At 38.0% G+C, this 27,711-nt stretch overlaps 1 protein-coding gene across 7 annotated transcripts in view; it reads right to left on the minus strand.

Annotated features, from left to right (window-relative positions):
• Positions 1–27,711, minus strand: part of SLC10A7 (solute carrier family 10 member 7) — a 264,913-nt gene that overhangs the window by 41,548 nt on the left and 195,654 nt on the right. For all 7 annotated transcript variants that reach the window (XR_010112047.1, XR_010112046.1, XR_010112045.1 and 4 more), the window contains one exon: positions 9,030–9,113. Coding sequence is in view for 3 of the 7 variants with exons in the window: in XM_003815848.5 (XP_003815896.1) it covers positions 9,030–9,113 (84 nt within the window). In the remaining 4 variants the exon portion in view is untranslated. The remainder of the gene's footprint in view (positions 1–9,029; positions 9,114–27,711) is intronic.

Raw genomic sequence — 27,711 nt, forward strand, 5'->3', positions numbered from 1 at the left:
TTGGTGGGTAGCTGGTCATTGGAAGGCTACAGAGGGACTTCATTTAAAGGGTCATTTCATAATCTATTGTGTTTTGTGGTACAAAACTGGTAGCTGCCCAAATTTAATATAATTCAACTCCTTTAGGAAATAAAATAAATGGAAATTACATGAAATTATTGAAATTGTTGCTGCCCTTCAATCTTGTTTTAATACACAATGGTTAAAAACACCACAAAAGTTCTCTCTCTGCAATAGGTTATAGAATGTATGATCCCAATTCCAAAAATAAGTGTCTTCTTCTCCTACCAGCATTGCCCTCCAACAAAATAAATAAATATGAATGAGGTGCAACTTGTAAGTGAAAACCATTTTAAAAACCAAGACAAATCTGTAATAATTAATTAACTGTATAAGCAATACAGATGTCCCTTGGTATCCACAGGGGATTGATTCTAGGACCTCTGTGAATACCAAATCCACTGATGCTCAAACCCCTGATAAAAATGTGTAGTGTTTGCATATAACCTACACACACCCTCCTGTATATTTTAAATAATCTCTAGATTACTTATAATACCTAATACAACTATTCACACATGTATTATACTGTAGTAGGTTGTTACACTGTACTTTTAAAATTTTGTATTATTTTTATTGCATTGTTATTTATTGTTTTTTCCCAATTTTTTTAATCTGCAGGTGGTTGAATCCACAGATGCAGAACCCACAAATACAAAGGGCAAACTGTAATTTGATTGAGTTAACATAATAATCTCTTTCTTCATTTCAAAGTACTTAGAGTCTCATAGTAGAATAGGACTCCCTCAGTATGGCAAGAAACAGGGTCTCCCAGGTCCACAATCCTTCTAGCCAAAATGTCTTTCTTCTAAACACTCCAATAAATTGATGGTGGATACCTAATCTCAATAAAGAAAAGAACTGGAAAGTTGGAAATGGACAGATGTACAAGTAAAACAGTAACCCTAGGGGAAAGCAGATTGTCTTTCACCATTTCTAGTCTTATTGTGATATTTGTCTACATTTTCTAAGTAAACCCTTTTATATCTTGCCAGGTTGCATAGAGCTTTTCCATCTTCCTCTAAAATTAAATTCACAAAGCAGCTGCTTTTGCACTATGTAGCTAGAAAGGCGTTAAAATGTTTCATAAACAAAAACTGGGTGAAATAGTGTTGACATGCCTCAAAGATATGCTTTGGATATAAACTCCAGGAAACTTTATCTTCTCTTAGTTTAGCCACTTACACTTTTGATGTAATCATTCTGTATTTGTCAAGAATTCATGTCATTTTAAAATTCTCCAAACTTCTTTGCCTTATAGAAATCTTTAATAACCTTATAGGAAACAACACTTTGCTTGAGCTAGATCAACACAACCTGATATAGATGCCTCAGAATTCTCTCTTGGGAAAAAAGAAAATCCAAGATGAGGTGGGAAAAGGCATTCTGGTGAGGTGGCCAGTTCTATCTTCCTTCAGAATCTATACTAATTAATTTGCCCTCAGACCTCAGAGAAATGTAGGTGTTCAAAATTAAGTGACAAATCCTCATTAACCTGTTTACTTTTCCCTGTGAAGAGAGAAGGAAAAAATCTTCCATAGAAGCTTTTTTATTTTGTTGTCTCACCTTCAAAACTTTGATTTTCTTTATTCTAAATTAAATAGCAGGAAAGGGTAAAGGAAAACTTAAATTTGACTCTCTGTGCTTCTAATAAATGGAGCCACATATCAATTCCTACATGACTTCCAAGTTGGAAACCTGTAAAAATGACATGTCTTAGGTGTAGAATGTCGATTCACTGAGATAGATATAAAGTATAACACCCATCATCTTAGTTTTCTTAATATTTTGTTGAAGTATTTCCTTGCTTTTTATTTCTATTATGTCTTTACCCTATTCATAAATTGATTTTTGAATAAGGATATATGATAGATAATGTTTCATGTTGTCTGAATTTTAAGACTTTTCTCTTCAAGGTGGTTTCAGTTTGTTTCTTCAATTTTTATCCTCTATTGCACTAAATCCATATAGTTTCATAAAGTTTTGTTTCTTCATTAATATCCTGTTTTAATATATAGTCAGAGATATGAAATCAAATCCAATTTCTGTAACACTTTATTTTTATTAAATATTGAGTAGATTCAAAATAAAACACTTGGCAAAAAAACATAAACAATAATAATAAATGGGTACAATGAACACTTATTATCTACTTCACTCTTTGAAAATTCTTCCCCTCTATTAATTCATTTCATTCTCATGAGAAAGGTCACACATTATTATTCTGCTGAGTTTACAGTTGGAAACAGAGGCACAGAGAGTCAAGTCAACTTGCATAGAATGTTGAAAAGCTAGGGAGGTGGCTGAGTAGGACTACGACCCCTATTTCCTAAGGGAACCATGGCACAGGGGCTCAGGGTACAGACTCTGGAGCTACACTGCACCTAACTTTGAGTCCTGGCTCCAATCCTTACTTTGTGATGTTGGGCAAATTCCTTACTTTCCGTGTGCCTCATCTGTGATATAACAGTAGTTGTCTTCAGGATTAAGTAATTAAATAAATATAAAATGCTTCAGAGACCGGGCCTGTCCCTGGTACATGATCACTATTCTTATGTCCAAGTCTCAGTTTGATGATGTTTCTATCACTGTTTATCAGTACACCTCACTGTTACTTTTCTCTCAAAGCATTTTCAGGTGAAGCAATGAAAATTGTTCATATCTAATATAATGCTATAAGTGTAAAACTCTACTAGTATTAATAACACTAACTTCAACTTTAATGGAAGACTAATATGAAAGGCCCATCTCAAACTAAAACAAATCACTAATGGAAAGACCAGAGAATGCATGAATGATAATGTATAGATATGCTTTTTTATTATTAATTTATAGGGTAAAAAGTAGGTTTTAGTGTGCTGCTTTAAAAATATTCAAGGTGATGGAAAATAAAAAGGGTAGAATTTCCGTTTCATTGTTTATTTGTATACCACTCTTAAATATAATGCACAAAATAAGTATTTGTCACAAGCACTTAGATGTATTGAAAAGGTTTGTTGGAAAAGAAGAGAAAATGCTATGACGGCCGGCACAAATTTTCTTTCTTTCTAGATTGACAGAAGGAACAATCTCCTAACCATCTATGGAAAGACTAATCTTATCTCACAGAGTCATAACACCTTCAGGGTAGAAGATACAACACACTTTGTTCTACAAATGACGAAAGTGAGGCCTAGGAGCTGTGTGTGCAGCCAAGCAGTGAGGAAGACCAAACTACACCTCCCATCAAATCAGAGTCAGTCAATAATGATTTAAACCAAAAAGAAGTATTGTCTGGGGAAACAGAAAAATAAAATTCACTCTCAGAAATATAAATCACAAGTTGAATGACAAACTTTTATCACCAATAAAAGATTAAGAAAAATATATTCAGCTCATACTTCCTGGTCTTTTTCTTCTCCCTCTAGTTCCCATTTTCTGTTTAACCAGTAATGATAAAACCTCATTTTAAAAGATGCATATAACAATCCATACAAGCGTTTATTTTCATAATTTGGTACTCCTAGTTACAGTTGTGAAAGTAGCCTGCCATGCAGGACACCTGATTCCTCTGAACTAGCACATATGTGTACTGCTAACAGGGTCCTCAAAGATTACATTACACAGTTGAGGTGAGTCAGTAGATTAAACTAGGTAGACAAAGTCCCTGCTCTCATGATGCTTACATTCTAGTTTAAGAGAGAAATAAAAAGCAAAACAACAAATAAACAAGAGGCAAAATAATGATACATACTAAGCTGAAGTTTAAACTAAATGATATGATAGTGACTGAGTTGCTACTGGGTAGCCACTCAAGGAGAGGGTGGGGAAAGGTCTTTCTGAGGATGTGAAAGGCGGCAAGGTGTTTCATGCAGAAGGAATGGCCAGTGCAAAGGTTCTAAGGCAGGAACAAGACTGGCATGTTTGAGAAACAGAAGCAAAGTCAGTGAGACGTGAGTGCAATGGGCAAGTGGGAGAGTGTTGGGGAGGTAAAAGGAACTTGAAGATAGAGGATAAGGTAACAATCCCTTTGAAGAGTAGAAAAAGAAACACTATAAGGAAGAAGGGTAGGGTTTCTGGGAGGTGTTAGATGACACATTAAATGTGGGGTCATAAATTCAATACCAGATGAGACCAATGTGTATTGCTCTCTGAGAAGCAAAGCTCAGCTGCTCCAGTAGAAGCGGGGTTGGGCCTTTGTGAAGCAGGTAAAATGGAGAGGTGAAGAAGCTGAGAGCTCTGCCAGGGAGTGAGGTGAATGACAGGCCATGGAATCTGAGCAGCTCCATTGCATGCGTGGAGTAGGCAGAGTTGGGTTTAACCAGGGTTGGGGCTTTTTGAGCAAGTACATCAAAGGGAGAAAGAGTGAAGGAGTTGAGAATTGCCAAGGAGGGATTATAATGGTAGACTAAGGAATCAAAGCTGGGTAAGAAGGGAAGTAAAGTCATGAGGATGGTGACTGAAAGGTCAGTTAATCTGGGGTCTTGGTGAGACTGAAGAATTACTGAATAGAGTATGTGAGCTTAGTAGGTGAGGACAGGTATGGTGGCTATGAAGTGGGCTGCCTGAGATTGATCATCAAGGTCCAACAGGCCTGCTATAGCCCCATAGCACTTTTGTGTGTATTAGAAAAATCCCTTCTTTAATATACTTTGTTTCCTCCTGTCAGAACAATTTTAATAATAAATATTCAAACCTATGATGCCTATAAGGTGAGTGCACTTCTTTGAAATGCAGCATTGTTGTGTACCACACACTCTATACCACTGCAGGCAGAGATGACCTTGTGAGGCGGTGATTATAGGAGGAGGTGGTTGAGGTGGCACTGCCTGCCCTGGGCACCCCTGCCTGTGGAATGCTCCCCCTTCTCCAATGTACTGGAGGACCTGAGGATCATGCAGCAGCACTTATATAATAACATCTACTCAGATGTGTGGCTCTATCGTTTATGTTAATGTACCTGTGGGCCAGTTACAGCACAGTTCATCCAAAGACTAAAGTCAAAGGAGGTGTTAGAAATATGGCTTTTCTTTAACATAAAATTTTGAAATATTTATTTTTTCTTGAACTGGTATTCTTAAAAAAGATATACTTTTTTTTCAGGTATGTTTTTCAGGTGATGACTAGGAAAGAAGTAAGTCATTGTTATTGAGTACCTACTATATACAGACCTAAAAACATTATCCTGAACAAATTGCAACCTAGGGAAAATTACTGCTGGGGGCTCCTTGAAGATAAATTCAAAATTCTCTTCAGTGAATCTTTTTATACCTCTTACACCCTACTCTTGAATATGTTATTAAGTATACCTATAAATAGTAACCTATGGAGACCACCACTTAGGATGAAATAACAGATTAAGTACATGCATATGTACTGAGAGTTACTATAAGCAAGGAGGTAGGAAAATTAAGAAGATATAGTCTCTGCTTTTAGGAAGTTCATCAATAAATTATATTATTTCCTGATAAATTTATGAATCAAGTACGATGGGAGACGTGGAATTTAATCGAGGCCAGTCTAGGTCAGAGCAGGCAGGCGTCACATTAGAGGGCACCTCTGTAACAAGTCTTCAACAATGAGTAGGAGTTTGCTGGCAATACAGTCAAAGGCATAGAGCAGTGAAAGGCCATGGTCAGGTGAAGGATGATGAGTATGCAGCATGGGAAAATCAGAGCCCTAAGGAGAGGAGTGGTGGGAGGTGGCACTGGAGAAGCAGGTTGGGCCAGACTGTGAAGGGCTTTGGGGCCATGCAAGGAATTGGCAACAGGGAGGCACGAGCAAGTTTTTAAGGAGAGGAATAATATGAATTGATTTGTGTTTTAGGACTACTCTGGAGGCAGTAAAGACATTAGATGGGAATTGGAAGAGACTCACAGCAGAGAGACAGGTTTAGGAGGTGCAGTAATTTAGACAAGAGATGATGAAGGTGTGTCATCCTCTCCAGCAGTGTGACTGGGGCTGCAGGGGCCAGGTGTGAAAGATTTCTGAGGCAGAAACAGTAGGATGAAGTGACTGCCTGGATGTAAAGGAGTATGGCTGTAAGGAGAAGGAGGAGGCAAGGCTAATTGGTGGTTTCTAGATGTGGAGACAGGGTGGTGACTGTTAATTCCGAAGACCAGAATACAAGAGGAGGGGCAGGTAGATGCAAGCATATAGGTTTCTCCTCGAAAAGAGCCATCAAAGAACTGTGGTATCTAGAACACTTAAGAAAAAAAAAAGCTACCTATACTACCTTTTGACTACCATTATTACTTTATAATTTACTGAATACTTTACTGTTTACTACCGAGTACATGAAGAATGAGCCATCTAACAATTCATTATTCCCTCGGGATAAATGTTTTTAAATTACATACATTATATAACCCTATACATACAAAATTAAGTAACCTACATGCAGATTTTTTGTCTGTATGTTTTAAGCCAAGCATTTATTATTAATAGGGAAATTTCCAAGATCTACTATGAGAAGAATGCATGAGCCTTAAATTATTAGATGGAATTATTTTCAGAACAAAGAAAATAAGTATGAATTTAAACTAATATAATCCACAGCTTAAACTGTGTGGAGATGAGAAGTACAGGCAGATTCAGTTATGCCTCTATACAACAAAGCATATCCCTTACGGATCACAGAACTCTGGCTCATTCATTCTTTCACTCAGTCTTTCAGCACATATTTATTGGGTACCTATGGTCTGGGAATGTAATGATAAACAAAACGAATATGGTTCCAGTACTCAAGAAGCTGACAGTCGAATGGCAGAGACAAATTGTTAACAAGCAAACTAAACATAAGTATATTTTGTGAGAAAGGTCAAGAAAGAAATCAAACAAGGTGTTGCAATGAAGAATAACCAGGGAAATATATAACAGCTATATGGTTCAAAGAAGGCTTCATTAAAGAGTCAAATGAGAAACAAGTTGAGGTGGGAGGGTAGGCAGAAAGACACTCTAAACAGAAAGAATGAGCAGGAAATGAGAAAACCAGGGAGGTTGGAAGTGGGAAATGTGGCAGAGGTCAGAGAGGTAGGTAGGGGTGTAACATTTATTCAGAATCTCTGTTATGTGATCAGCACTGTGGGAGAAGTATTTTTTAAGTATCATTTTATATTTAATTAAATGCTATTTTTAAAGTGCTTTTAAATCCCTCATTTTATGCTAAATTTAGTCCCTTTTCTAAGTACAAAATTAAAAAAAATTAGTACATGTGTTGTAGATGCTGTGGAGCACCACCCAGATCCCTCTCTTCAGGAATGAAGTGCTTATACCCACAGCTGCAGGGAGTGTTGGGTGAGTAAAATATGTCAGCGGAGTTCCTCTTTGGGACTTGCCCTCAGCCTAAGAGAGCAGACTCACCCAAGGTCACAGCCCTCATGGAGGGTAGGAGGGAAGCCAGTATCTAATGACTGGTCAGTTTAAGAGTATAAAGACCAGGTGCTCTTGCCTTAAGGCAGGACAACTCTGAGGGGTCATTCCAGCTCCAGAGTTCCCCATGGGATCTACTGAGACCTTTGCTGGGACTGCATCATCTCCATCCTACTTTATTCACTCTATTGCTCTCAAGGGTACTCCCTAGTAAACTTCCTGCATAAAAACCTCTGTCTTTGAGTCTGTTGCCCAGAGAACCTGACCTAAGACAGCATGTAAATATTACACATCTATGCATACATTTCTTCTTCTTTTTTTTGGGGGGGGGGGACAGTCTTGCTCTGTCACCCAGGCTGGAGTGCAGTGGCAGAATCTTGACTCACTGCAACCTCCGCCTCCCAGGTTCAAGTGATTCTCCTGCATCAACCTCCTGAGTAGCTGGGACCACAGGCACCCACCACCACACCCAGCTAATTTTTTTGTATTTTTAATAGAAACAGGGTTTCATCACATTGCCCAGGCTGGTCACGAACTCCTGACCTCAGGTGATCCGCCCATCTCAGCCTTGCAAAGTGCTGGGATTATAGGCGTGAGCCACCGAGCCCAGCCTATGCATACATTTTTTATATTCAATATTTCAAAGACTTGTTTCCTGTTTAGTATTTGCAGGGAATTTGGTAATAATGATTATGATGATAGAAGCTACAGAGCAGTTACCTGTGTTAGGTTCTATGACAAGAACTTTACAGGCATGCATATTTCAGTTAATCTTTACAACAACCCTTTACGATAGATATTATTGTCATAATATTTAATAAATTATGAACCTAGAGCTAGGGAGATTAAATAACTTGCCCATAGTAACACTGCAAATAAAAGGCAGAAATAAGTCTAGAATCTAGTTGCTCTTAATGTACTGTTTTTCTAAGACTTGTTCACTTTAGTTGTGCATTAAATTCTATACTCCAATACTGTGGCATCCTATGATTTCATAGAAAACAAAAAACAATCCACTTGTTTTAAAATTTGTATGCTTATATGCTTACTACTAACTTGCTATAAGAAGTTAAAATAGAATTCCTATCAGTCCAATTGAATAAGAATGACAAAGTAAACACTAAATATTCTAAGATAAACTTTAAGAGATAATAGGATTAAGTTGTTTATCAATTACATGGTCACAAACATAACTGCTGTTGGAGGAGTCTATAAAGACGCCAACCAAAGACAGATGCTTGTTCCCAACAATGGTCATAAACATGGAGACCTTATCAAAAGTTGCAGAATAAGGTAAAGACTTGCTAGATGTTTTCAAGGTAGCTACACAGCTACAAAGAGGAGATAATAAATTAAACAAAAATCAAGACTCTGTGTAGAAGTCCCTATATATATAGCTACCAGGGGTGCCTATATACAGCTAACTGCAAAGCAGATTAGTATTAATTTAAAAAATAAAAAAGATGAGAATACTGTGATTGATGAAACTTTTGTTTTTAGTCTCATATTTTCATTTATCTCCTCCCTCTGAATATCCTTTCTCTCAACTGCTCTGACATTATGTAAGATTTCACAATTTGATCCATAAAGAAAAGATCAGATAGAATTGGAGGCCTTACCTGTCCAATGATGAGAGGAACCACAACAGTCATAAAAAGCTGAGAAAAAATAGATGTGAAAGGCACAGAAGAAGATGAACCAAGCTGTAAAACAAGAAAATAGGAGTTAGAATTACTTCAAATCAGTTATCAAGCATTAGTGTTTATAAATAATGCAATAAATAGATTTTCTCAGGTGCACCAAAAATTTGGTAGCTATATACAAAGAATAAGTGAAGTTACCTCTAATTTTCTAAATTCAACACAAAAAACTGTTAAGTATTTTAAAATATAATTTTTATTGAGAGACTAAGATTGAGAAAAATATTGATTTGCAATCAACCTAAATTGCTTATTATTTTAGTAAAGTCATTCTGTTTTCATACAGTCTATAATCATATGGCATGATATTTCATCAACAATTATAGTTTATGTGATTTTTATTTCACCTGTCTGTAGATATCTAAAATAAATGTCTCATTCCTTTATCAAGATAACATTTTTATTTATGTAAATGAAATACTTTCTAAATTTCTGACTCCTTCAAAACAAATATAATGAATCTCAGATCCCGTAGAATTTTTTCTTACACAATGTCTAGCAAATGGGAAATCCTGAAACATAACTTATTTTTCAACTTAAAATTTCAATATAGCTCCCCTAAATTTGTATGCTTTAACACTGTTCATAATTCCTATTTTTCTTCTTCCTCATTTTTTGATTCTTTCTTCGCCAACAATTACAATCTCAGTTTCATTAAGATGCTATTCCCTGCAGCACAAGAGTGCTTATCTACACACACAGTAACACACTCATGTTAGCCTCCATCACTAAGAATTGCTAAGTCTTCCTATGAACTTTTTAGTGTTGGTCAAAACCTTCTCCTGTTTTTCAAACTTCTCTGGACAAACAATAGATGTTTTTCTCTTTCACAGGTTCATTTTGCAACCAGATCTACCAAACCATCGATAATTGGCCCTTGGAACTTACTTTTTGCCTTTCCCCTGCAGACCAAACCTCAGTTTTCATATCTACCTAAGTTTAGTTACACTTGGAAATATCTTTTGGAAAATAATTTTTGTGAAAGGACATGGAGGTAATGATGATTGAGGGTATAGAATGTCAAACAAAACAGATCAAACATTTAGCTACATGAAGTCAATAGCTCTGAATGAAGTGGTGCGGGAACAGTGTTTTCACTGATTTCTGCATGAATGGTTTACAAAAATCTCCTCTCCACTCTGACACATTGTATAAAATTCTATCCCCCAGCTCCAGCCCCAATCTGCATACACTCAAATGCCAAGAATATATATCTGGCCCATCATTGGCCCTGTGTTCATTGAAAACCAGCTTCAACACTGACCACTGGCTGTCTATTTAACCCATAAAAATTGGTGGTCTCTAGCCCTTTTTCTCCACAACCAATATAAACTAAAATGAAGAGAGACAAACAGAAAAAGTGAAACTGGAAAAGAACAAACAGGATTCCTGGTGTGTTACATGTCACATGGCTGTTAGATGTTTCTTTTTATGCAAAACCAAAATATTAAAAGCTAATAATTAAGCTCTATTTTAAAGCACCTATGTCTCTGAAGCACAAGGTGCTTAACAAATACATTCTCTCCACAAATATTAACCCTAAGGATATTCCTGGGGCAAGGACTGAAATAAAGAAAAAAATATATTTTACTGAGAAATGAGGCACTGGATGAATAGAAAAATACACTTTAAAGAACAAAGTTTTCAAGTTCAAGAAGGTCTAGCTCAATGCTCTATTCATAAGGTTTACAGAACTTGGAGAGAAGTAGCAAAATTAAGCTATAATCTTCATGTAAAAGGTGACATTTCCTGCCTGAAATCACTTCAGTGATCTCACATATCCCTGGCTCCTCTTTCTATCTCAACTTTATTATTAGGTTTTTAAATTTTTTATATGAATAACCATTTCAAAGGTATATTCTCTCTTTTAGCACCCCAAAATAAAGAAAAATCCATTTCAACTTGGGTTTTAAAAAGTATTATATATTTACAATGTCTCCATCCTTCGCACACCAGACCATTGGCATATTCAATGTTTGGAAACCGCGTGTTCTTAGAAGACAGTAGAACAAGGCTATGTGTTGAGGAGGTTGTCCATGATCTCTATGGTCCCTTTTTCCTCTAAAATGCTGTGATCTCTGATCCACTTGACTGGAAACACAGGTTAGAGCAGCCTTCCTCAGAGGCTCTGTCAGATCAGAGATCAGAGCAAGCTACTCAGGGATGTAATTAACTGGGTACATGAAGACAGACGAGGTATGGCAGGGATGCTGGGGACGAAATCCCCCAGGATGGCTCCCTTAGAAGTGGCTCTGAAAGGAAGGAAACCTCAGTACTGGAGTCTAATTTGGCATAAGTCCTTTCTTTTGAATTGGCCAACAGACCTGTCACTGTGGTCAGTATGAAGATGCAGAGGACCCCTGGGGAAGTTTCTGATGCTATGAAGTATGCCCTGGCATCCAGAAGACAGAACAGCAAGCATCTGGCACAGCGCAGCCTGTGAGGACAGGACTAGAGACACACAAAACCCAATCACTCTGCATGCAGAGGTGATTTTAACTAAAGCAGAAGAAAATAAGCTGCTTGGGATATTTGGTTCTTCATATTTTAATGAGGAACCTGTTGTGGTTTCTATTGTAAAGATCAGTGTGTTTATGAGAAGCAGCAATAATTTGCAGGTGAAGTTTCCAGGTTCAGAAGGTTGTATCAAGCAAGTGCCCTGGACTTCACTGAGCCACCCTGGCAGATTTAGAAGTAATATGTCTCATACTGCCAACCCATGGTTTAAGATATAGCATGTTAAGCAAACAATCCAGTCCCTGGCTAATTTCTTGCAGAAATATGTAGTACTTTAAAGGAGAAAACTCACCATTAGCTTGGTTTCTTTGTTTTACTATCCTATGCTGAGAAGAAATCATTCATGAAAATTCAGTATGTGGAAATTTAGGATCTTTGCATTCAATCATTCAAGTAGTTACTTAGTGCTTCCTGTGAGCTAGGGGCATGTTCTTGACACTGCGGATACAACTGTAGACAAAATACAAAAACCCCTTGTGTCAAGCTGCTGCTTTTTAAAAGCTGAGGTCGGTGTGCACGCCTGTCCATCGCCAAGTATGCCTGCACTCAGTCCTCTAGAATGTTGTTTTCCCCACTTATAACTGGAAAAGTTTGAGTTTTTTTCCAAGACTCAGTTCAAACATTACTTCTTCAGGAATTCTTTCCAACACATCCTCCAAAAAATGCTGAATTGGCCACCCTCTCTTTTGTGAACCATTGTTCTGTGTATCTGAATTGTACCTCTCGGAATCCTTGGTTGTTCTTGTTTACAAATCTATGCTCCTGAAGGTTGGGACACTATGTCATTCACGTTTACAGTCCCATTGCCCAGCAGAGTGACCACTTTCTACATCTAGGGCAGTGGTTCTCAAATGTTAGCACATCAGAAACATCGGGAGGGCTTGTTAAAACACAGACTGATTTTCCCATCCTCACAGTGTCTGATTCAAAAAGCCTGGGGAGAGGGATGGGAGTTGTGGTGAGAATTTGTATTTTTAACAAGGTGCCCAGTGATGCTGCTGCTGCTGACTTGGGGGTTCACACTTTGAGAACCACTAATCTAGTACATAGGGTGTGCTCAATGAATGTGTGTCAATTAGTGAATGACTGTAATACAAAGGCAGAAAAAGCTTGCCAATGCTTTCAACACATTCTTCCAACTTCATTCAGGTAAGCTGCAAAGCTCTACTTAGTTCACAGACCCAAGTAAGGATCATCAGCCAGGTCTCCCAATCAGTTGTCTTCTATAATCTCAATAGTAACATTTATCGTGCACTTTCATGTGACAGACACTGCTTTGTTTCATTTTTTAATAATTTCAACTTTTACTTTAGATTCAGGGGGTACACGTGCAAGTTTGTTACATGGGTATATTGAGTGATGCTGAAGTTTGGGATATGGATTATCCCATCACCAAGATAGTGAGCATAGTACCCAACAGTTAGTTTTTCAACCCTTGCCCCCTTCCTCCCTCCCCACTCTATTAGTCCCCAGTGTCTCTTGTTGCCATCTTTATGTCCCTGAGTACCCAATATCCAAGCTCCCACTTGTAAGTGAGAACATGTAGTATTTTGTTTTCAGTTCCTGTGTTAATTTGCTTAGGATAATGGCTTCTGGCTGTTTCCATGTTGCTGCAAAGGACATGATTTTGTTCTTTTTTTGTGGCAGTGTAGTATTCCATGGGTGTATATGTACCACATTTTCTTTATCTAATCCACTGTTGATGGTCACTTAGGTTGATTCCATGTCTTTGCTATTTTGAATAGTGCAGTGATGAACATGTGAGTGTATGTATCTTTTTGATAGAATGATTTATTTTCTTTTGGATATATATGCAGTAATGGGATTGCTGGGTTGAATGGTAGTTCTAAGTTCTTTGAGAAATCTCCAGAACTGCTTTCCACAGACACTGAAGTAATTTACATTCCCACTAATTGTGCATAAATAAGTGTTCTCTTTTCTCTGTAGCCTCTCCAGTATCTGTTGTTTTTTCACTTTCTAATAGTAGCCATTCTGACTGGTGTAAGATGGTGTCTCATTGTGGTTTTGATTTGCATTTCTCTGATGATTACTGATGTTGAGCTTTTTTCCCTATATTTGTTGGCCACTTGTATGTCTTCTTTTGAGAAGCAGACACTGCTTTGAATGCTTACTGCATGTGGAATAATTTAATTCTCACAGCAACCCCTTGATGTTGGTTTTATTATTACCCTCATTTTCACAAGAGGCAACAGTGGCACAGAACAGTTAAACAACCTGGACAAGGTCACCATAGCTAGAAATTGACAGAGACAGAATCTAAACCCACAAGTGTAGCTCCAAAGCCCTCACACTTAACTCTTTACACTCTACTACACATTAGTTATAGGTGGTACAGTGTGAAACAGGGGAAGGGGGCACTAGTGAAAATCAAAGCTGGGCTCCTCTTTTTGTGCCTATGTGAAAGACAGGGGGAGGATGGGGGGAGGGGGATGAGGGGAAGGAGAAGGGGCAAACCACAGAACACAGCAAATGATTGGAGTGACTGGTTTCTCGACTCTCTCAAGGATGGTACTAACTAGTGCCAGGGTAGATGCATTAGGGAGAAGTTAGTTCAATACACACAATGAATGCCTTAGGACATCAGGGCTTAATTCTCTAACTGGGCAGAGAGAGACTGAGTGGAAGCAAGATTGACTGTTACCAACCCATTCAATCTAGAAACTATTTCATCTGGAAAGAATCTGGGGGTCCACTTGGTAAAATAATATGGGGCAAACTAACCAGGCTTAGAAAGACAAATAGGTAGCAGTTCTTGATGAAGAGATGTTGACTGTCTGTAGAATCACAGTTATCAACCTACAGTTAGAAAACAGATGGTGCATTTTAAATCACTCCTGTAAGTGAGCTGACCTGTAAATTGTCATTAATGCACCAGTTCTTCACTTGCTCTGCTGTGTAATCGGCCTTTTATCTCCTATCAGGGAAATCCATTAGCCACAGGCGTCTCCACTATTTGTGTCTCTTCCCAGCTATTAAAACATTATTGTATTAAATAATTCACCCTTGATGATTGGTCTTCACTTTCATTAGCACCACATTCAGGGAAAAATAAGAATAGATATTTACAGTTGATACTGTAGAATTATGAATGTTAACTCTCTTTTGCTAGGAAATCAGAAAGTAGCAGCTTCAGACATAGAGCAGGATTTGTTGTCTTCCTGCTCTACTTCCACCTCTCCACATCACCCGCAGAGCCCAGCCCTGGGGAAAGGGAAAGGGAAGAAGGCTTGCTTACTATTGTGCCCACACACAGACACACTCCTAATACCCATATCTCCTTCCTGTCACAAAGATAAACATTTAAACAGAAGAAGGAAGAGTCTCCCCAGGCCCCAATCCCCTCCCTATACACGATATAGTTCAGCTTTTCTTTCATTCCTACTGCTCCTTCTCTCACAGGGGTACATGCAAACTAAACTTACATAAAATTGTCAAGTAAATGTATACCAGGTGACAGACTCAAATGTTAAAAAGACTATGATTTTTATCAAAATTAGGAATATGGTTATTAAACAGCCATACTGATTCAGTTGCATGCATCAAGCTAAAATTGGGTTATTGTGTGGAAAGTATATGTTTAGGAGAGGAAAGTATCTTTTTAATATTTATATACACAGTCTTTTTCCCTCTCTGAGAAATAAAGAACAAAAGAGGCTTAGTAGATTTTATCAATATAAAAACATTATATAAAACATGGCTTCACTTTTCTTTTTGTTTATATGCTAGCTACTGTTCTTTTCTTAGTTTTATTGAGGTATAATTGACAAAAATTGTATCTATTCAAAGTGTACAACATGATGTTTTGATATACATATATATTGCAAAATGATTACTACGATAAAGCTATTTAACATACCCATCACCTCACATAGTTACCTTTTTGTGTATGATCTTAATACTTAAGATCTAATCACTTAGCAAATTTTAAATATGCAATACTTTATTATTAACTATAGTAACGATGCTGTAAATTAGGTGTCCAGAACTTACTGGCTTATAACTGCAAGTCTGCATCCTTTGGTCAACATCTCCCCATTTCTCCAACTCCCTGGCCCCTGGTAACCTCCCTTCTACTCTGTTTCTATGAGTTTGACTCTTTTAGATTCCACATATAAGTGAGATTATGCGGTAATTTTCTTTCTGTGTCTGGTTTATTTCACCTAGCATAATGTCCTCCAGTTCATCCATGTTATACGCTAATTTAAAATGTAAGATGAAAAGGTTACTTTCTAATAACTTTGATGGAAACTTAAAGTGTGCAATCACAGGTTCAGGTTACTCAAACCCACACAGTCTGTTTAGTGAAATGTGCCAAAATGAACCGTAAATTGGCTTATTCTAACCTAGAGGAAAGAGGAAAGCTATGAAGAATTGAGCTTCCAGGCCATGAAGGGCTGGAGGCAGAGATACTCAGAGGCCTCTAGGACCAAACTTTGCTCCCTAATTTTTGACCAAAGGATTTGGTCTTGTCAATCCTGAGTGTGGTTTGGGAACCAAAGGACCTGCTATTGCTAAATATTCTCTTAAGTAGAACACATGATTAAGTTCCTTCAGCTTGGTTACCAATAGGCAAGGGAGTAGCAAGGAACCAGTGTCTTTCCAACTCTGGATTGACCCTACCCACTTAAGGAGCACCCCCAGTAGCTGGTGCTGAAGAAGGAACCAAAGGGCAAGGGAAAAGCCTGGCTAGGACAAGACTGCCCCAACTCATCCCATGTCTCCAGCTCACTTCAGTGAAGCCTGAGAAGTCCCACACCAGCAGTGCAACTGGCCTTCTTGGGACAGTAGTCCTTAATGGGGGAAGAAGTTTATCAATGTCACCTCTTTCACCTCTAGAGCATTTGAAAACTGCTTACTAGGTGCTTCCCTTCCCTTAGTCAGAAGCTACTCTTAGCTTCAAGGGGAGATTTGTCTTCATTTGCTTTAGAACAAGGTAGAGAAACTGACTCAATGGGAAGCAACTGAGACAATCAGATGGCTAGTTTTTTTTCAAGTGGTTTTAGGTTTATCATCTTATGCATCTCACACGTGTGTCCATTAATTATGCAACCATAAATGGAAACAAATTATAAAAAATAATTATTGTACATGACACTAATGGCTGTATACATTGTTTCTGTTCATAGTGATGGGATCAAAAGTTGAAGAATTTTCTATCATAGACAGCAAATTACTACGGAAACTAATGACGACTGTAGCCTTGAAAGCTGCCCCTTGATCTCTTTCGCTGACCTAGACCTCTCTCTTCTATGAACTCCTATTAAGCTCAGTTCGAATCACAGTTTAGCAGTCAATTTCTTCTCTAAATTTCTTCCATATTCTTGATTCTTGTTTGCCCAAATACGTTTGAAGTTTCTTCAAGGCAATTATTATGCCCGCTTCTTTTTCCTCTTACCTATGTTACTTAGGATATAATGTTCAAGAAAAAGTAATTGTGTGCTGATAATATGTTTTAAAACAAACTGTGTCTCCCAAGAGGCATGCTTAGGAAGCATAACCTGGAAGGGGCATTCAAGGGGAGGCAGACCCAGGCTGAAAGCGTCTTGTGTTCTCTACCAGTTGTGCAGTCTCAGTCGAGTGACAAAATCTCTCTGAACCTAGCTTTTCTCATATAAAGTGAAGATAATACCTCCAAAGCTAGTCATGCCTGTTACGTGGGATTATGCATCAAGTAACCACAATAGCTACTCAATAAAAATTATCCTACCCCAGAAAAACAAGGTTTCTTATACAAAGATGTGAGAATTCAAACCTATTGAATTTAAGAACTACTGAAATGGAAACTAATTGGAGAGACAGTCAGATCAAGGGAACATATAGTTAGCCTAGAAACAGAGCCTGGTATGTATATATTCTGTGTACATATGTGTTTGTGTATACACATGCATATGTGTATATCAGTCCAATGATCACAGTGCCTTATAAACCTACTTGCTGAGGGGCCAGCTCTCTAAGAAACCAAGTCATATAAAACCAGTTGATAGAATAGAAGAGCTAGCAGTGCCCCCATTTACTCAAGGGGTGCTTACATGATTCCGAGTGGGTGAGCATGTAGGCCAATGTTTGTCAAATACCCCAAGGTAATGATGTGACCATCCCCACATATGAAGATGGTGTCATCTATGGACTCTGAGGATGACTTTCAGCAGTGGTCAAAGCTTGCACTCCACATGTTTCAAGAGGTCTTGATGCTCAATTGACCTTTATGGCTGGAGAGAGGAGAAGTGTGGCTTTGGTCTGTCATTCTAATGGTAAAAACTCAAAGTGTTACTGACCTTTCTCTGCCAATTATGCACCTATTTAAATAAATCGATGGTCTGCAGAATTTGGGGGCTTGAGCTCATGACAACACCATCCAATATATGGTTTCCTTAGACTGCAATTACACAGAATTAGACTGATTTGTTTCTATGGTGTGAACAGCTATCTTTGACCTACTTTGTCTTTCAGAGGGAGTAGGAAAGAAGCCTAGATACACAGGTAGCTTCCTTTCATTCCTCTTCTTAGAGTAAGCAAGATGTAGTTGGGGAGAAAGTATGAGTTAACTACTACGGAGACTGGTAGTCATATGGAGACTGCACAACTTGTAGAGAACAGGGGTCCACAGAAGGAAAGATTTCAAAATGCTTGATCAACTGTCCTAGTACTGTTCACTAGGGTTTAAAACCCAACCACCTGACTTCACAGCCAAAGTGCTTAACTCAGCCCTATCGCCTCTTCATCTTAATTACCATCCTATACTACTTTTCAAGTTTTAGAATCTCTCTCCTTCAATCTTCTCTATTATACGCTGCTGATAAAGACCATAATAATGGCTGCTAAACACAGTATTAGTGATAAACCACATCAAAAGAAAGGAAAGATATGCAAGTTTTTAAGTGAAGTTAGACACAGCAGAGAATCAGAACCATGCAAATGAAAACAAAAAACTGAAGTAAGAAAGAGATCCATTGAGAAACATTGGAAGTTTCTATCTACCTTTACATTCTCCTCAAATTAAAAATTTTCTTTCAGTAGAAAATTTATTGCAAAAAATCTACTTCTATTTAATGAAGTGTTTTCTATGTTAGTAATCTCCTTTGAAATATAACTGTGAAATTATAATTTCTAAGTTGAATTTTAATTATTTGTGCATGTATCCTCTTTTCTCTATTAAACCATAAGATCTTTAATGAAAGGATCAATGTCAGATTAATCTTTGTAGTACTAACAATACACAATAGGTTTCAATAAAAGGATGATTATTTTGCTTAAGATTATTAAAAAACTATAATTTATTTTTCATAGCAAATAAAAGGTAAGATGTTATGAGTCAGGTTGAGTTCCTAACCTCCTAACCATTCATTTATCATTTGAATCATTCTAATCATTCATTACTCATCTACCTTTCTATTGCCCTCCTTCCAATAAATATTTATTGAATACTTGGCATTGAAGATAAGGTAATGAATAAGACATGCACAATTTCAATTCCTGGCCTGTTAGATGTTAAAATCTAGTGGACACTTGCCACTTGTACCACTGTTTCATAAGGAAGATTAATATGAAATTCCAAGTAACGAACTTATAAGTACAGTTTTTAAAGCTGGACAAGGCGTTAATTTATCCTCACAGACAGGAACTCCATGGACTGAGGAAGATACACTGAGAAAATAAAGAAGAACAAGAATTTCTGCCCTTGCCTAAATGATAGATATGTTATCAAGATAATTGAGGTAATGTATTTGAAAGCACTCTCGGTCCATGATAATCTGAATGTTTCTGTGCCCCTAAAATTTGTATATTGAAATCCAAACCCCCTGGGTGCTGGTATTGGGAGACAGGACTTTGGGAGGTGATTAGGTCCTGAGGGTGGAGACCTTATGAATGAATTAGTGCTCTTATAAAAGAGGCCCTAGAGAGCTGCCTTGCCCTTTCCACCTTGTGAGGACACAGCAAAAAAGCAGCCATCTATGACCCAGAAAGCAGGCCTTTACCAGACACTGAATCTGCCTTCGTCTTGGACTTCCCAGCTTCCAGAACTGTCAGAAATAAATTTCTTTTGTTTATAAGCCACCCAGTTTGTGGTATTTTTTTTACAGTAGCCTGGATGAACTAAGACAGGATCTTAGTAGTAAAAGGTGATACTTCAGGGAAAGTTTCACTGCTGGCCATGGTAAACATTGGACTCAATTACACACAAGATTATAAAATTATAGATTATGTATGGTTATAGAATCCTAAAGTTTTAAGTCTTAGGACTCAGCCCATGATTAAGATCTGAAGTAGTTGGCCAGCTGCTGCATTTCAGATGATGCTTTTGTAGAATCTTGATATCCTCCAGGGATTCTATTTTTCTCTATTAAGTGTCAAATGTAACATTTGCTTGGCTCTTTACAGTTTACAATATGCTTCCACAAAAATTAACTCATTTCATCTTATCATAATCTTCATTTTACAGAGGTAAAAACTGAGGCTGAGAAGGGTTAAAGAAAACCTACTTTTACATAACTGGTACTGGCTGCCAATTAAACCAGAATTTTATACCTTTTCATCATACTGTGCTACCTCTCTACAAATAGAGTGTGAGGGAAAGTGTACTCAGTTCCTTCAAAGTGGCTTCATAATAAAGAATATGTCTCTGAAGTTAGAGCATATAACAAGAAAACAGCAGTTTTAAAAATAGCTCCAACCCAACTTTTTGGACAGATGCATCCATTCATTTGTCCAACCATGCATTCACTTTCATTCAAAACATTCAAAAACATTCAAAAAATGTTTTTGAGTGGCTTCAACTGCCAGGCACTATTTTGGGTATTGGGATTATGACGGTGACTAAAACAGATAAAGTCCCTGCTCTCTTGTGATGCTTACATTCTAGTTGGAGAACATAGATAAACAAATTAACAAATGATTAAGATGTCATGAGATAATAAACACTAACAGGAATATATGATGGTTAATTTTAATGTGTCAACTTGACTGAACTATGGGATGTCCAGTTGGTAAAACATTGTTTTTGGGTGTATCTGTTTGGGTATGTCTGGAAGATATTAGCATTTAAATTAGTACACTGAGTAAAGAAGATCCACCCTCACCAATGGGGGCAAGTGTCATCCAATCCACTGAGGGCCTGTATTGAACAAAAAGGCAGAAGTAGGATGAATTTACTCCTGTCTTGAGCTGGGATATCCATCTTCTCCTTGAACACTGGGACTATGGGTTCTTGGGCCTTTTGGCTCCAGGACCTATACCAGCCACCACCCCCAACCCCCAGTTCTTAGGCCTTCAAACTCAGACTGGAGCTAAGAGTTATACTATCGGCTTCTCTGATTCTCAGTCCTTTGGCCTTGGACTGAATTACATCACTGCCTTTGCCATTTTCCCAGCTTCCAGATAGCAGATAGTGGGACTTCTAGGCTCCATAATTGCATGAGTCAATTCCCATAATAAATCTCTCTCTCTAGGAGGCTACTATGCACTAGAGCTCACTCCCTTTCTCCTGCTCAAGGACATGTGTCCACAAGCTCTCCCTTATTTTTTCTGTATCAGTTTTTCTCTCCATAACTGGGTTAATCCTATTGACACAAATATGCCACTAATTTTCCCAATTTAAACAAAATCTTCTCTTCATATTTTATTACTTTGTTAGTACCCCATTTTCTGTACCCTTTACAGAAACATTTCCCTAAGAGAGTTATCAATTATCACTGTCTTTAACTCGTCTTCCATTCTTTCCTCAACCCATCCAATCAGGCTTTGAACTACAAAACTTTGATGAAATAGCTCTTGTTAAGGTCCTCAATGACCTCTGTCTTCTTAAAACCAATGGTCAATTCTGAAACTTCATTTTATTTGAAATATTAGCAGTAACTGAAGTAGTTGATCACTCTCCCCTTTTTGAAACACATTCTCTGCTAAACTTCTAGGACACCAAAATTTCTCAGTGTTCCTCCTAAGTCAACTGGTCATTCCTTGGTCTACTTTGTGAATCTCTTACTATTGCAGTGTCCTAGCACTTGATCCTCTGATATCTTTCATTCTTTATTATCGCTTTCTTCCAGTCTAATTTAAAACCCATCCAGATGCTGACGTCTCCCAAATATATATCTCTAGTTAAGATCTTTTTCCTGAATTCCAGACTCATATAGTCCATTGCTTACCTGATGTCTCTACTTAGATGTCTGAAAGTCAGTGGAATCCAAGTATCTCCCATGCTGAATTATCCTTATGAGTTCCTTCAACCTGCTCAACCCTAAAATCTTCCCTATCTTAGTAAATGGCAACTCTACACTTCCAGCTGCTCAGGCCTGGAGTCATCTTTGACTCTTCTCTTTCCCAAAACACCTTCATTCAATCTCTTAGTTCTACTTTCCAGTTCTACTTACAACTACCTCCTATCAGATTTACTCAACCACTCTGGTCCAAGCTAACAGGATCACTTGCCATAATATCATTAGCTTTCTAACTGGTCTTCCTGCCTCCACCATGGTCCCCTTACAATCTGTTCTCAATCCAGCATCCAGAATCATTCTTTAAAAAAGTACAGCAGAACATGCATTCCTTTTATCAAAACCCATTTAATGGTTTCCTGTCTCTCTCAAATTAAAATTCCAAGTCCTTACAAAGGACTTTAAGGTCCTAAATCATTTGTCCCCTGCTCTGTCTCTGACATCATCTTAATTTACTCTCTCCCTTGTTCACTGTATTCCAGTCACACTGGCCACCTTGGTGTTTCTTAAGGACACTGGGTATACTCTCAGGACCTTTGCACTTAGTGTTCCTTCCACCTGGAACACTCTAGCCCCAGAAGGCTCACTTTCTTATCTCTTCCAGATCTTTGCTCAAATATCATTTTCTCAGTGAATCTGAACTTAACCATCCTATTTAAAATAGCAACTCTCCCATCCTAATCTAGTACTTCCTATTCCTCTACATTATTTATTTTTGTCTTCAGCACTTATCACCCATCTCACACACTACATTTCTACTTATCTGTTGGTTCTTTCCACTAGTATTCTCAAAATGCTGTTTTGAGAGCAAAGACACATCTGTTTTACTTATTGTTATATTCCCACACCTGGGATGGTGTCTGGCATGCAGAAATAACTCAGTATATATTATTGAATGAGTAATGAATAAGTTTAAATAACCTTTTTGAGGAATTCTGCTACAAAAAGGGAGCACAGAAGTGGAGTGCAGGTAGGATAAGGTGAGGTTTAATTTTAAGATGTGTAATATTACAGAATGCTTATATGCTAATATAAATAATCCAGTAGAGAGAGAAAATGTGAAAATATAGGAGAAAAAGGAATATCTGTATGAATCATATCATTAAGTAGGACATAATAAATGACATAACTCAAAAAACTTCCTTTAGAGGGGAGAAAAGACAGTTTATCTATAGAAACAGGAGAAAAGGCGAAGAATATGGCTACAGATGCAGGTGGGTGGGACCACGTAAAATTTCTCTGATTGCTTATTTCCTCATCAGCCAATTTCCTTTTGGCAATACTTGATATGAAAAAAGAGGCACTGGAGATTTGAGAGGCAAGGAGAAGGTGTGAAATGATCCTCTAGAGAGTGGAAGAGTGAATTAATTAAAGGAAAGTAGTAGAATTGCCAGGCTTACTTACATTTAGTTGTCATGAATTTCAAATGAGACCAGTCAGCATGGTAGTATGTTTGCTCCAGCAGGTTCAGGTACATATGCAGGAAGGTGAAGAGTTAAGAGTTCAGCAGGGTTAGTACTTTGCCAGGCAAATATGAAGCAGTAGAGATGAGCAAGATTGTTGATGGTGTATGTAACAAAGGAATTATAATGATGGACCCATGAGGCCTAGGCTGGGTAAGATGGGATGTGAGGGCATGGGGTGAGAATAGGGTGGGTATAGTTAGATGGATCGTAAAGGTGATAAAGTAAATGAATTGGCCATTCCAGTGAAGAACTTTTGATTTTGGGAATAAATCATAAGACAGGAGCTGTTAATCAGAGAGGACATTTGAAAATTGGATTATTGAGGGATGCAGTTATGGGCAATAACAAAGTGAAGGACCTGGAATAGTTGGCTGAAATAAAGTGGAGGGCAAGCTTGCTGGAGAAGAGTTCAAGAATTTAGAGACCAGGGTATTGGAAGGACCAACTATGTGAATACTGAAAATACCAAGAATTTTTAAAGTATACTGTTAAAAAGAAAACAATGGGAAGATGCTAACTTTTTTTTGGACTGATAGTGGCCTGGGGTTCTATTGATAATTACAACAAAGAGGAGTAGCAGGTGGTATAGCTGTGTTGGTACAACCTTCAAAGGAACCAGGGCATTTTATGGAGAACGCATGGGAAATGATCTGGAATTGGCAATGAGGTACAAGGAAGACACTTTTCCCCATTTCAAGACTGTGGCAGAAACATGAATCAGAGGACAGGTTTTGATTGGAGCAAGAAAGTGAAGGAAATATTCTGAGAAAAGGTTAGGAATACAGCTGAGATTCCACCAGCAAAAATGGCCTTCATTAGCTCCTATGCCTGAATACCCAGAAATTTCCATTTTATGATATGATAAAATAAGACAATACTATTTCCAGGAGTTGTATTAGTTTCTTGTACTTCTATAACAAAGCCCCAAAACTGGGCAACTTGAAACAACAGAAATATATTGCCTCATGGTTCTAGAAGCTCTAAATCCGAAATCAAGCAGAGCCATGTTATCTATGAAATCTACAGGAGAGAATACTTCATCTCCTTTATATTCTGATGCTTGCCAGCAATCTTTGGTATTTCTTGGCCTGTGGATGTATCACTTTAATCTCTGCCTCCATCATCACATAGAATTCCACCTGTGTGTCTCTACCTTCTCTTCTTGTTCTTATAAGGACATCAATCTTATTTGATTCAGGGCCCACCCTATTCCAGTATGTCCTCATCTTAACTAATTACTTTTGCAATTACCTGATGTCCAAACAAGACCACATTCTGATATACTTTTGGAGTCAAAACCTCAACATATCCTTTTAGGGGAAACAATTCTACTCACAACAGGGACATTGAGAAAAACAGTACACCTTTTATGGAATGTGTTCATATATAAACATTTTTAAGAGATGGGGTCTCTGTATGTTGCCCAGGAAGGTCTTGAACTCCTGGGCTCAAGTGATCCTCACACCTTTGCCTATCAAAGTGCTGGGATTATAGGTGTGAGCCACCACATCTGGCCTTTGTTCACATTTTAAGTCATTCAGGTTCTTGCTCCGTTACTTGCTCAGTAAATGAGTTCTTGCTCAGTTACTTGCTCATTATTTGCTCAGTAAATGAGGCCTGGTAACCCAAATGCTTAAGACATTTCCATTGTTTATAAAATGCATGACAACCTAAACAGAAAAAAAGTGTTATATGCGATGCATATGATGTAAAGTCAAAATACCATAAGTATCTAATGATGTGTGTGATAATGCCACTGAACCTACTGGGATAGCCCCGTTGACTCAGAAGGGAAGCGTTAAACTTTTACACTGAGGGTCTTGGCAAGTCTTTCATTATAGTAGCTCTATAATTTTAGAATGTTGAACATTACAACTAAAGTTCATGAGCCTATGGGTCTGTGAGTAGGGGAAAGCTTGTAATAAAGTGATGCCATAATTTTTATCAGCATGTTACCGCACAGATATGGAAAGGAGGGGAAGAAAATTACTCTTTGGTTCTTTTTTTAATTATTATTATACTTTAAGTTCTAGGGTACATGTGCGCAACGTGCAGGTTTGTTACATATGTATACATGTGCCATGTTGGTGTGCTACACCCATTAACTCATCATTTACATTAGGTATATCTCCTAATGCTATCTCTCCCCCCTCCCCCACCCCATAACAGGCCCCAGTGTGTGATGTTCCCCTTCCTGTGTCCAAGTGTTCTCATTGTTCAATTCCCACCTATGAGTCAGAACATGCGGTGTTTGGTTTTTTGTCCTTGTGATAGTTTGCTGAGAATGATGGTTTCCAGCTTCATCCATGTCCCCCTACAAAGGACATGAATTCATCATTTTTTATGGCTGCATAGTATTCCATGGTGTATATGTGCCACATTTTCTTAATGCAGTCTATCATTGATAGACATGCGGGTTGGTTCCAAGTCTTTGCTATTGTGAATAGTACCACAATAAACATACGTGTGCATGTGTCTTTATAGCAGCATGATTTATAATCCTTTGGGTATATACCCAGTAATGGGATGGCTGGGTCAAATGGTATTTCTAGTTCTAGACCCTTGAGGAATCACCACACTGTCTTCCACAATGGTTGAACTAGTTTACCATCCCACCAACAGTGTAAAAATGTTCCTATTTCTCCATATCCTCTCCAGCACCTGTTGTTTCCTGACTTTTTAATGATTGCCATTCTAACTGGTATGAGATGGTATCTCATTGTGGTTTTGATTTGCATTTCTCTGATGGCCAGTGATGATGAGCATTTTTTCATGTGTCTGTTGGCTGCATAAATGTTTTCTTTTGAGAAGTGTCTGTTGATATCCTTTGCCCACTTGTTGATGGGGTTGCTTTTTCTTGTAAATTTGTTTGAGTTCTTTGTAGATTCTGGATATTGCCCCTTGTCAGATGAGTAGATTGCAAAAATTTTCTCCCATTCTGTAGGTTGCCTGTTTACTCTGATGGTAGTTTCTTTTGCTGTGCAGAAGCTCCTTAGTTTAATTAGATTCCATTTGTCAACTTTGGCTTTTGTTGCCATTGCTTTTGGTGTTTTAGACATGAAGTCCTTGCCCATGCCTATGTTCTGAATGGTACTGCCTAGGTTTTCTTCTAGGGTTTTTATGGTTTTAGGTCTAACATGTAAGTCTTTAATCCATCTTGAATTAATTATTGTATAAGGTGTAAGGAAGGGATCCAGTTTCAGCTTTCTACATATGGCTAGCCAGTTTTCCCAGCACCATTTATTAAATAGGGAATCCTTTCCCCATTTCTTGTTTTTGTTAGGTTTGTCAAAGATCACATGGTTGCAGATGTGTGGTATTATTTCTGAGGGCTCTGTTCTGTTCCACTGGTCTCTCTGTTTTGGTACCAGTACCATGCTGTTTTGGTTACTGTAGCCTTGTAGTATATTTTGAAGTCAGGTAGCGTGATGCCTCCAGCTTTGTTCTTTTGGCTTAGGATTGACTTGGCAATGTGGGCTCATTTTTGGTTCCATATGGCAAAAACTGGAAGCATTCCCTTTGAAAACTGACACAAGACAGGGATGCCCTCTCTCACCACTCCTATTCAACATAGTGTTGGAAGTTCTGGCCAGGGCAATCAGGCAGGAGAAAGAAATAAAGGGTATTCAATTAGGAAAAGAGGAAGTCAAATTGTCCCTGTTTGCAGATGACATGATTGTATATCTAGAAAACCCCATCGTCTCAGCCCAAAATCTCCTTAAGCTGATAAGCAACTTCAGCAAAGTCTCAGGATACAAAATCATTGTGCAAAATTCAAAAGCATTCTTATACACCAATAACAGACAAACAGAGAGCCAAATCATGAGTGAACTCCCATTCACAATTGCTTCAAAGAGAATAAAATACCTAGGAATCCAACTTACAAGGGATATGAAGGACCTCTTCAAGGAGAACTACAAACCACTGCTCAACGAAATAAAAGAAGATACAAACAAATGGAAGAACATTCCATGCTCATGGATAGGAAGAATCAATATCGTGAAAATGGCCATACTGCCCAAGGTAATTTGTAGATTCAATGCCATCCCCATCAAGCTACCAATGACTTTCTTCACAGAATTGGAAAAAACTACTTTAAATTTCATATGGAACCAAAAAAGAGCCTGCATTGCCAACTCTTTGGTTCTTTAATCACAAGTCAAAAAAGGGTCTCAGAGATTCCAGCCTCTGAGATACTCCAAGATGTTACACCCTAGGCCTCAGCCACCTAATTGTGGCTGTAACATCTCCCCTGCTCTTCTTAAATGAGTTACATGAGTAAGAGATGTCTCTCTTCCATAATGAAGAAAACCCAGGTGATGCAGCCATTCATTGTGCACTTACCAGATGCTGAGCTCTATACTAGTCCCTTGACCTACTGCAAGT

The sequence above is a fragment of the Pan paniscus genome, chromosome 3 (genome assembly GCF_029289425.2).
Source record: "Pan paniscus chromosome 3, NHGRI_mPanPan1-v2.0_pri, whole genome shotgun sequence".
Lineage (NCBI taxonomy): Eukaryota > Metazoa > Chordata > Mammalia > Primates > Hominidae > Pan > Pan paniscus.